The following is an 11,773-nucleotide window of genomic DNA, read 5'->3' as shown; positions in this document are numbered from 1 at the left end:
TCTCTGTTTTACTCTTGTTTTGTTAAGGTCTTTTAGTGTAACCAGAAGCTAAAAATTTCTTAAATAAACGTTTACTACCACCTTTTTATTCATATAACCAGTTATTGTTTTCAGAGTAGAGTTATGAAACCAATATATGGGAAACAACCGTTACTGTCTCCAGTTTGCAGAAAGACATTCAGAAAGATTCCAAGTGTGTGACAAGACCGATAAAACCGGGTAAGGAGGTACGTTAGATGGAGATCTCGTCACTACAAAACCCCCGACATGCGACTCCGTGTGCCCTGAAAGTTGAAGGAGGTTTCTAAGAAGATACCCCAACTCTAGACCTCTGACCGATCCCGGTGGAGGTCCTGGAACTTTTACGAAGAATGCTTCGGTGAGAAGCACGGGCCGCGCCGTCCGAGAGCTGATTGAAAAAAGTGGTAGGAGGGCCCTTGGCAGGGGCTTTTATGTCAGATTCGGCCAGAGGCTTTAAGTTACACCCTGGCAGAGGGCTTAAATTTTATAATCAAAAAGATGATGAATAGTAATCAATTTTAGTAAGTTTCACTGGAAATTGTATTTATTTGTAGTATGTTTAGTAATCTACTATTAAGTGTTGGAAAATAGAACCTCATTTAGTCAGTTAGTGTACTGTTTCCGGTTTATATAAATTTGTTTGTGTGGTTTGCTGCTTTTTAAGTGATTAATAACTTAGTTTAGTTCAGGGTAGGTTAAATTGTTTTTTAGGTTGTGAGAACAGGACTTCTGTCTTGGGTCTCATGCGGTGGATTGGTCGCCTCCTGTCAGAACATTGTGTCAGTCCCTCCTGAAATGGTTTGACGGGGGGGGGAGCGTGGTGTCTGCCCTTCTCTCTCTAGAGCAGACCTAACCCTTTCCGAGACTGTTTAGTGTAGTATCTGCGTTACAACATCAGAATAACAGTAATAATCCCTTTGAACTCAACCTATTTGATTTTGACGGCTCATATTACAAAATACAACTCGTTATGATGTATACTGTTATATAAAAAATTTACAGAGGTCATGGCTATTTTCAGTCTATTGCAGCCTGCAAAATTGCAATGGGTGACAGAAATTATTAGGCCGGGCCGCCTCGGGCAAATTATGGCCCGAGCCCCTAGGATGAAAATTACAGGCCTCTCTCATCTTTTTAAGTGGTAGAACTTGCACAATTGGTGGCTGACTAAATACATTTTTGCCCCACTGTAGATGCGTGTGTGTGTTTGTATGTGATACCTGAGGCAGGCAGTGTGTTAGAATATGGGAGCGTCCCATGGGGTCGCTGCTAAGGCGATAGCGCAACAGGCCCTGATATTATAAAACTGCTGAGAGACTACAGATATAAACTCAAAATGTTCAGAAATCAATCTGCAAATCAAAGTTTAAAGACGACGAGGAGAAGCAGCTTGCCACTTTAAAGAAATCCTGATTTGGTTTCAGGCTCAGTTTGAAATCTGCTCCAGCTGTTTTAGCCGATTATGAGTGCTTGACGTTGTCAGATGGTGCTTGTTAACAACTTTAACAGCTTCAGCAGGACATGCTCACATCTGGAGGAGAGGGTCTCTTCTTTTTCTGCAGTTGAAAGTCTCCCAGACAAATGAAAAAGCTCATGGAGCCAACTATAGTGGGAAGAAGCCTGATACTTGTTAGAGAGAGTTATCTGCGAGATTAAAGAGGAATTGAAGAAACCCGGCGCAGAGCGCTGCTCCTCTCCTCGGTGCCAGCTGGGCCGGGTTAAGTCAACCAAAATAAATCAAAGTTACAGCACACACCAGGAGATTAAGGAAGGCATATTTTGTATTTATTGAAAGATTACAGGAGAGATCTATGGGGGCTTATTTTTAAAATAACCTGTTAATAAATCAGCGTCTAACCTAGTATCCTGGTGTGCGTTGGCACTTTGATATTATTATATTCACTGAAAAGATTTTTTGAGGGTAGTGAAATATTTTGGAAACATTTAACCCTTCTATTGTGTGTGTTTGTGTGTGCCAGGTGTGATTCACATGGGGGGATTGGGCACATAAGGGGGGGGGGGGAACACATTTAGAGCCGGGAACACCATGGGTGTTACAAAGTTGACTAAATCATCCCAAATGTAATGAAAGTGGTGATCAACAATTGTATATGTTCAAATGTCTACTGTGAAGGATATCATGAAGCCTTAATGCAGTCGATTGTAAAACAAAAAAGTTATGATTGATGAAAGTAGTAAATCGGTCAGATTTGACCCGAAGACAACAGGAGGGTTGAATATGATAATTGTATATTTGACAATATTATTTGTTTAAACAAATGCTTTTCGCGTTGAAACCTCAGATGTTGTTTTGAGTTGAGTTTCGATAAAGATACTGTGCCGGCAGTGGGGGATTTTCTCATAGTTTTAAAAATAATTTGACTTAGACAACCGTAATAGCAGCATTTTGTGAAATGTAAAGAGAAATTAAGGTTAACATGATGCGTTAAAATCCTACATATAAAAACATAAACGCGGAAAATTGAACTTTCTGCCAAAATATAAACCGATATGTTGGCTGATGATATATCAGCAGGGACATCTTTGGGGACAGCAAAGACCGGCTGCTCGCTGAAATCTGGTGACAAATCTCGCTAGCTCCAATCTCTTTCTGCAGCTTTCTAAATTGTGACTTCACAGATTGATTATTGATTGATTGATTGAAATCTGTACAATAATCTGTCCTTACAATATCCTTTACATATCGGTAGGGTTGTCTGCGGCTCACAGTTTTTGGCATTGAGTAAAAGTCACTCGACTGTATGTGTGTGTGTGTGTGTGTGTGTGTGTGTGTGTGTGTGTGTGTGTGTGTGTGTGTGTGTGTGTGTGTGTGTGTGTGTGTGTAGTCCATGTCTCTCAGTGTGACTGGGTTTGGTGTTTTCAAGTTGAGCATGAAATATTTCTGAATAAAATCCACACACCTATGAATATCTGCACTGGTGTGTTTGCGTTTTCATGTATTTCCAAGTGTGTGTTTTGAAGTGTGTGTGTCGTACCACTGGGGCCGAGCTGCCTCCTCTCCACGTTCTTGTGGTACTCGTGCGGCTCCTTCTCCGACAGCTCACTGAAGGGGTTTGGAGGCAGGGGAGCCATCTGCTCCTCCTCTGTGGGCACGTATGGCTGAGGGGGAGACAGGGAGACGGGTGAGAGGGGAGCACACACACACACACACTCTTCAGGGCAGGAATACATTCATGCACATGCAAAAAACAGATACTTTTTTTTTCTCTTCTTCTGGAACACAAACACGTTTTTTAAACACCAACACGATCATACAGTACACACACACACGTACACGTACACGTACACGTACTCCCAAAGCCGCACAAACCCACTGTCTGAGTGGGTAATTACAACCAAACTCAGGCGGCTCATATAAAGATAAAAGTGTCGACCACATCACTCAGAACTCATGTTATCACTATCCCTGCAGAGACTCTCAACCAATTAGTCTGCAGACCAACATCTTTTTAACAGACTGTGGAAACATGAACACTGTTAAAGCACGACACGTGTACTAGTGCATCATACCATCATACTCACAAGTCATGCATGCACACCTACAGTACAAAACACATATAACAACATGTCTGCTTAGATGTGTTAAAATATCTCCTTAAAACATCATGCACAGACATAACAACTCATTTCAAAATCTCACACGCAGGAAAACAACAAGTTCAACTTTGAATAAACAAAAAGGACATTTTGTGAAAATTCTGTGTCAATCATCAAGAATGACATAATGATAAAAACATGCAATGTCTTTCTGTTCTGAACAGGGGAAAAAGGTGTGAACAAAAAAGACACCACTGAAATGGAAAAAATGTAAAAACACTTGTGGATATTTACCAGAAGGTTTATCTGCACCAGATCCTTCAAAAACAAGACACCAGCCACAGAACCATCAGCATTGAGAACGTCTACACTTGTGTCTTTCCTATTTATTTATCGCTGTTTATTACATCTTTCCTCTTAATAGCTATGTACAGTTCCAACCTACTAGATGTTCCTTGAGCCTTTGCTAAATGTTCTCTCTTGCCTCCTCCTGGTGGCTGAGAGGTGTCATTAGACTGTCTCCGCTCCTGATGTAGATGATTAAACGCACCAAAGGAACGCCGACACAGGTGTTTCCACTTGTGTCCAATCAGCCAGAACAACTGAGAACACCTTTGAGTTATTGCTCAATAAAAAACTAATTAGGGAAATGTGCAGTGTTGCTTTAGTGCAGCAGGGAGCTCGAGTGGTAATCTGCAATAAACCGGTGGCCAAAAAACCGACACATACTGGAGCTTTTTTTAATTTAATTTTTAATTTGCCAGAATCCTTCGACCTACATGTGTAGTGTCAAATATGTCAAAGTCTCTGATTCTGAACAAAATGGAAAGAAACACACTTCACACTTCAGAACATCAGTAATGTATATGCTGTATGCTGTGTGTAATTTGTAAATTCAAATAATGGAAAAATGCCTTAAAAATCCATGAAGCTCTAATTTTTGCTGCCAAAGAACTTGCAGTGAACTGATACCCCTTTCAGCAGGAAGCAAAGGAAATCTGTTTGGTTTGTTAAATCAAACAATGCTTATTGTTATTTATTGTGTTACAGGTCAAGTGTAGACATTCAACAAAACCAGACAAAACCAGACCAAAATCAGGTTTTAAGGTTAGCAAACAAAGTGTATTTTTGATTTGAAGTTATGAAAATGGAAGAAGCCCCTACCCGTCGCGGTTCATCAATGGGGATTCCTGCAAGGTGCTGAGAGCGCGGCCCGGACGTCATCATATCAAACCGGTTCTGCTCTCTGATCTGAGATAGGACAAAACACACAATGAAGTCATCAGGAAAAGTTACTAGTGACTTTCTTTGATTTAAAACTGAGGTCAAGACGATTCAGACTTCAAATATAAATGACAGAACAACCTGTATGGTCCAGTGCTCACTGAGGGCCCTTTCACACCTACGTTGTTTTGTGTCTTTCAAATGTTTCGGTTCCAAACCAAAAGTACAGATGTGAAACCTCGTCTGACCCAGAATGCTGAACTTGGACCTACATAAAGAAGTGGTGTTGTGCTGAAGATAACTGAACCATGATCCACTTTGTATTGAATGTTAAACGTTTCTTGTATGGTTCAGACTTCTGGAACAGTTACAGGAAGTTTCGCCACGCTATCAAATTATAGGGGAAGTGGAGCACATTTTTGAAAAGCTTAGTACAGTAAAGCTGTTTGGTACAGCGAGAGAAAGAGAAGGTATATGCCCTGCACACAGAGCAGACTGCATGAGGAGAAATTAACACTGTGTTGTTTCAGCTTGTATTTTGGTAAACACTGCATCTCCTCAAAAAAGTCCTGGTGTCGACATGTAAAATAAGGAGGGGAGAGCCTGTCTACACCACTCACATAGGATATATACAGTATATGTCATGTATATTTTTTTACAAGATGTACCAAAAGTTAAAGTTAAGTTGAAGTTAAAGAGAGGAGTTTGACTCACTTTGTTCCTCTTCTGCTGCACCTCACTGGGATCTGTGTTGAGAGGGACGAACTGATTGGGGTCCTCGATCCGGATTGGGGTTCCTGTCTCTTCAGCCTTCATCCACTGTGAAAACAAGTAAGATAAACACTATTTGTTCAAAACAAAAACCAGCCAAAACTGTAAATATACGTATGAACTCTACTAAGACAATTTATATGAGAACCCATTTATATAACACTTTAATTAAGGCACTAAATAGCTGGAAACATGAACCTGGGAAACTGAGTAAAAAATAAACGCAGTTCTTTATTCAGCCAGTAGATGGCGACCTGGTATCAGGTTTTAACCACTCAGGATCAACCAGTCAAAACAAAGTACTTTCAAGTACAATAAACTGGATGACAAGTCAGGCTATCATGAATGTAAATGAACATGCTAAACCCTTAGGAAAAAGATCAGTGATCAGCTATCTCCAAACCTTTAGAAATGAAAACAATACCTCATGTCTTTCAAATCATCTTACACACACACACTCACCGTGGTGGTCCTGCTGTTGTAGCGCTCCTCCCCGCCCTCCACGTTGACCTTGGTGTAGCTGTTAGGCGAGTTGAGCCAGCGCGTCTTCTCCCTCTGCTGCCGCTGCTGCTGGAACTTGAAGGGCAGCCGCGTGGCACAGTCCCCGTCCTCCTCGAACATGAACGCTGTGACCGTGGCGGGGATTTCCACCTCGCTCTTGTGCCTGGGCTTCTCTCGCATGATGGGGTGTCTGTAGGCGTGACCCGTCCTGTAGCCCTGACACAGGAAACAAGATCACAATTAGTCTGTTTCCTTTCGTATGAGTTTAAAGTTTTGCAATGACCAGGGAAAAAGAATCCAATGGAGGCTAATTCATACATTTGTTATTTTCTGATGTGTTTATGCAGTCCCCATTTGACCTGTGGTCCATCCTGTTTACACCACTAGAATTATAAATGGTGTTAGATCGTAGCTCACTTCATTATACATGCATAATGATGCATTCAGTGTTTCGTTTTTGCACCAGAAGGATCAGAAATGAGCATTTGTTCTGTGACTCTTGTTGAGCTGCCAGTGTCGCAGTTAGTGAAATGGAAGAGAAAGAGAGAAACAGTGGTGTGACCACAGGGTTCTGGCAGCAGAGGACAGAGTGAGAGAGCCATTTCCTGTCTGACCCTCTCTCTCCATCCCCCCTCCACCAGTCATCCCTCTCCTCTTTATTCTCATCTCTCCTTCGCTGAACTCTCACTTGGTCCTGCTGTTCGTCAGAACGTTTTTCCACACTCGGCTTGACAGTGAAGTTCCGTTTAGTCCTTCTCTATTCATGTCAGCACCATTGTCACAGTGGACCTTTTAACTTGAATTGACCCCCCTTCTTTTTATGCAGACAGTCAGCTGAGCTGTTCTTTTCCCCGCAACATCTTGACTCACATTCGCCCATTTTCTACACGTTTAATCAGCTCGTTTTTTGGATCTGTAAACCTGTGGCTAGTAAGGGATGTGGAGAGTAGTTACAGTAATTCCCCCCCACTCTTTCTCGTAACTTTTCTGGGTCTTGTACTGAAAACAAGGGCTTATCAGATACAAATTCTGCGATAATGAGGTGTCAGGAAAGATAGCAATGACGCTGGGATGAGCTGGTTAGAGTCTCAAAGTGCTGAGAGGCAGTGACTCAAAAGAGGAAAGAGCAGAAAAACAAAGAAATAAGTGAGATGAAGAGTGTCGGATGTGTAAAAAGGTGACACAAGTAGTGACGAGACTTACGGCCCGTCCACACAGCAGCTTTAAAAAAATCTTCCAACGCTTCCAACGCTTCTCTGCCCGTTCACTTTGAATGGGGTGACGTCACTTTGCCTCGCTTTTCGCCGAACTGCATTGTGGGGAAGCAAAGCGAAGATTTACAGGATTTCCAGGATTTTCAGGATTCAAAAGTTGAGCAATGTTCAACTTTTGAAGCTGAGGTGGAAGCGTCAGCCAATCAAATCCCGTTTATGCAAATCTGACAGTACAAGCGCTAGCCAATCAAACCGCGTGTAAGCTGGGAGAGCCAGACTGCAGTTCATTTTCTCATATTCCAAACGAGAAATTACGGTAGCAAATCACCCGGTTCTTTAGGACCAGACTATTTACCGGGATACAAACCGGAGGAACCAGGCATGGAGGGAGGTGGCAGAGACAGTGGGTGAAACTGGTAGGTTTTCACCTGTGTGGGGATTTTATATCCAGTTTACTTCGTTTTAACATTGCTATTGGTTTGTATGTCGGGGGCGGGAGATTCATGTGATTGGTTGTTGGTCGCGTTCCTCGCAAAAAATCCCCAAGCTTTCAGACACGCCCACCTCCAAGATTTTCCAGATTTTTTCAAAGCTGCTGTGTGGAAGGGCCGTAAGACAGACGATAAGAGGAACTCAGACGGAGAAAGAGTGAAGACATTCACCAATGGCCGACAGAGCATCTCTTTGTGGTGATGCAACATTAGTGTGTATAATTGTGTCCTTTAAATTAAATCTCTCCCTCCTCAAGCTGGTTCTATATTGTGCTTACTTAATGACATTTGTACCCACACATAGCATTAACCCTAACCATTTCCCGCGTATTTTCTGATAATACACTTTACTTTCTGTAGGGGGCGCTCTTTTCCAACTCTGTTCTCCCAGTGTCCACCACTGCACATTGTATCTACCTAGTCCCTCTTTAATTGATTTCAACAAATACAAGAGTGATTATTAAAACAACCCCCAAAGGAGTTAACCTGCAGAGGATATGCACAAAATAATGTAATACATTGAAGCAATGCTAATAGGTTGTGTTGCTATTTTCTATTTGTAATGAATGACAAAGCCAAACAGACATTACGTTTAATAAAATTGATACAAAATCAGTTTAAAAGGACTTGTTTTGTATTAAAATTTCTCAAAAGGCCAAATCATGTTGTCAAAAAAGGAAAATAAATCCTCTGAGTATTCTCACTTCATAAAACACACAACAGATGTGAAAATGGTTAATCCAATCAAGTTGCTTAATGACCCCGAGTCATTTGATAATCAAATAAGTGTTATTTTCCTATCAGTGTGTTTGTGTTGAATGTGGGATAGTCTCAGTTTGATGTCTGTGGACTCACCAGGTTATCCAGCATCCTCATCAGAGACTCAAACTCCAGCTCGCCACACTTCCACTTGTACTGGCCACACATGTTGATATCTGCTGTGGTCACGTCGTGCGTCGATGATTTGTACTTCTGTTGGTCCAGCACTATCAGGTTGTCTACGCCGCCAGCACACGAGATGGCCTTTACCTACAATCACAAAGAGGGGACAATGTCTGTGAGCATCCACTGCGGCTAATAAAATACAAAAAAAGACAAAGACACCTTTCATAGCATTACATCTGGGTCATATCATCATCGGTTGAAAGGGAGAATATGCAGCATTGCACCAAAATGGGAAACCCCTCAATCTAAAGCTACAGTAGCACCAACGGATATACAGTACATGGCATACAACAAACATGGTGGGGGGATTTATTTATAGAAATTAAGCTGGGCTTGGCAGGATGGATTAATGTTTTCTTATGCTTGAGCGGGGAGAGTCAATCAGGAGATTTGGTATGCCTGTTACAGCGAGGAACAAAACAACATCTCTAAAATCCTCTGTACAAGTGAACACAAAGACACGCAAGAGTCCAACAGCGAACACACAAACTGTAACAATACCTTTGATACATGATGATATTCCTCAGAGCAAGTGACAACATGTCTGATAGCTAAACATATCCTGATACAAACTGTAGGTATGCGACACATTATGTTCCTTTGAGTAGATTTCAAACGGGATATTATTCAACAATAAATGATATACAAGTGGATATATATACAGTTAAACTGTCTGTGTTTATGTTGGATGGATTACGTTTGGATTCTTACTGCCATGTTTCAACAATCATGTGTTATTTTAAGCTGACATTTTAACCATTTATCTGTTACCTTAAGCTAGCATTTCAGCAAAACTATCCACACACACTATTGACAAAAGTACCCCCTCGAGAGAAATTGAACAGAACTCAATAACATTTATCTTATATGATAATCATTATTTTCTCCTGCCTGGTGCAGACTTCCTGGAATCCTCTGTATTCTTTCCGACTGGCTCAATACATTAAAGGAAGAACAACATTTTCTACGTGCTGCGCTGGACCGATATCAAAAACAACATTTCAGCTACTTACTCCCTTCATCGCTTTGAGACTGTTTTGACAACATTACCCACGAGGCAAGAGATTATGACCTATGGAGTGCTGTTTTAATAGTAAATAGTGAAAGTGTTGAAATGTGAAAATGGCTTTGGGGAGATTATATTTAGCACTGATGCTGGAATGTCCTAGATTCCAAAAACAGCAGCAGTTGAATGTGTTTGTCCCTACCTGGATTTCACAGGCATATTGGGTATTGTAGATGTAGTGAAAGGCCTCTTCAACGGTTTCACCAAGAGCAACCACACCGTGATTCCTCAGCACCAAAACCTGAAACACACACACACACACACACACACACACACACACACACACACACACACACACACACACACACACACACACACACACACACACACACACAGATTAGGGATGCCAGAAATGTCCATTAAAGATAATCTGTTTTGAGGGTTGGACCAGATGATGTCAACAGAACTTGGAAATTCCCTATTTTCTTTGCCAAATTAAATTCTGTTGAACTCTGATCATTATAAAACAAAGCCAATAGCAAGATGCTCTCACAGGGAGGCACATGTAGGGACAGTTAGAAGCAGGCACATAAGGTAACTGACATCAGGACTGGTTTGACAGTCCTGCTGCTGTTTCATCCTCCAAATCAACCCCACCCTGATAATCATTCTTAACTGCAATGACAAGAAACAAAAACACTCCTCTCCTGAGCCTGTTAATTAAAAATACCTCAAGATATCATGTCTACACATCAAAGGCGTACAAACTGTTATTTCCTGAAATGTTTTCTTATTTTCATGTCTACATCTGCTGTCTGTGTGAGGATTTTGGATTAATGAGGGCACATAGTTAAAGGAATAGTTTGTAATTGTGTTGGGTGTTAGATGGGAAGGTCAATACCATCCTCTACATGTCTTTGTGCAGTCAATACAAAGCTAGACCAATTCTCATCTAACTGCAGGCAAGAAGTAAATTAAGCTATTTTTTACAAGCAGGCTTTTCATTTTAGAAAGATTAACCCAGCTGGAAAACCTTCCCCAGTGCTTGGTTTTCTTGGTTTCATTACCTTCGCTGTTGGCCCCAGGGCCTTCTGCAGCTCTCTGCGCTCCTCCTGTTCGTCCAAGCTGCCCTGGTAGTTATAGTAGGCGATATCACCCAGGAGCAAAGACTCCTGGGAAATCGGCAGGATGCCACACTTCATAGAGGACACCTTAAGCAGGAGGAAAGTGAGAAGAAAGCAGACGCATTGACAGGTGTATCACAGCTGTTTTATTCATCTGAGTCTGTTAGATGTGTCTGTGAGGAATACACTGAACTGATCTGTAATTAGCCTTTTTGTTGCATATCAAAAACACTTCCCATATCAATGTCTGTTTACTAATCATTATTACTTTGCATTCAAGGTTAAAATTACACCATTCCAGTTTCTAAACCTCCCTGAGACAACTCAAAATCCAACAGTTTTTCACATTCCCTGTCAACAAGTGCTTCAGGTGTTCAGCAGGTTAATCGGCTGCGTTGACAGCCATTTTCTAACAGTTTGAAAACTTCACAGTGGAACTTGAACTCACAGCAGCCGTGGCAGGAGTGTGCACATGTATGACGCAGCGGATGTCTGGGCGCATGGAGTAGATGGCAGCGTGGGGGCTGAAACCTGAGGGGTCGATCCTCAGGTTGGTGGTGCCTTGTTCGATCACATCCCCGAGGATGTTCACCTTCACCTGGGGAAGGAGGAGAGGAGACAAAGTCAGTGAGGGCCTCATGGTGGAGCTGCTGGATGTAAAGCTGTTTCACTCCAACTGTATTTCAGTTTCTTAAAGCCCCTGACACACTGTGCCGAAATTGACACTCAAATTCGGCTCTGATCCTAACAACATCGGGCCATTCGTGAGGGCATCTTAAGCCATCATATGACCGCCGGTGGAGTTTCTCAGGCTCCGGCAGCAACTTCGTGAGCAGCAACTTCGTAAGGCACTCGTGAGGGCATCTTGCCAAATCGTGAGGGCATCTTGTTATCATCGGTGCCATCGGGCATTCGCCC

At 42.0% G+C, this 11,773-nt stretch overlaps 1 protein-coding gene across 2 annotated transcripts in view; it reads right to left on the bottom strand.

Moving 5' to 3' along the window:
* LOC104941699 (gamma-adducin-like) overlaps positions 1 to 11,773 on the bottom strand; it is a 42,856-nt gene that overhangs the window by 7,924 nt on the left and 23,159 nt on the right. For both annotated transcript variants that reach the window (XM_010766834.1, XM_010766833.1), the window contains exons 6-13: positions 11,304 to 11,453; positions 10,799 to 10,942; positions 9,934 to 10,032; positions 8,636 to 8,809; positions 6,037 to 6,291; positions 5,518 to 5,622; positions 4,744 to 4,830; positions 3,018 to 3,141 (exon numbers count right to left, since the gene is read on the bottom strand). In XM_010766834.1, the coding sequence (XP_010765136.1) occupies positions 3,018 to 3,141; positions 4,744 to 4,830; positions 5,518 to 5,622; positions 6,037 to 6,291; positions 8,636 to 8,809; positions 9,934 to 10,032; positions 10,799 to 10,942; positions 11,304 to 11,453 (1,138 nt within the window). The remainder of the gene's footprint in view (positions 1 to 3,017; positions 3,142 to 4,743; positions 4,831 to 5,517; positions 5,623 to 6,036; positions 6,292 to 8,635; positions 8,810 to 9,933; positions 10,033 to 10,798; positions 10,943 to 11,303; positions 11,454 to 11,773) is intronic.

This window comes from Notothenia coriiceps, unplaced genomic scaffold (genome assembly GCF_000735185.1).
Source record: "Notothenia coriiceps isolate Sejong01 unplaced genomic scaffold, NC01 NC01_scaffold00003728, whole genome shotgun sequence".
Classification (NCBI taxonomy): Eukaryota; Metazoa; Chordata; class Actinopteri; order Perciformes; family Nototheniidae; genus Notothenia; species Notothenia coriiceps.
This window is presented reverse-complemented; position numbering and strand designations above follow the sequence as displayed.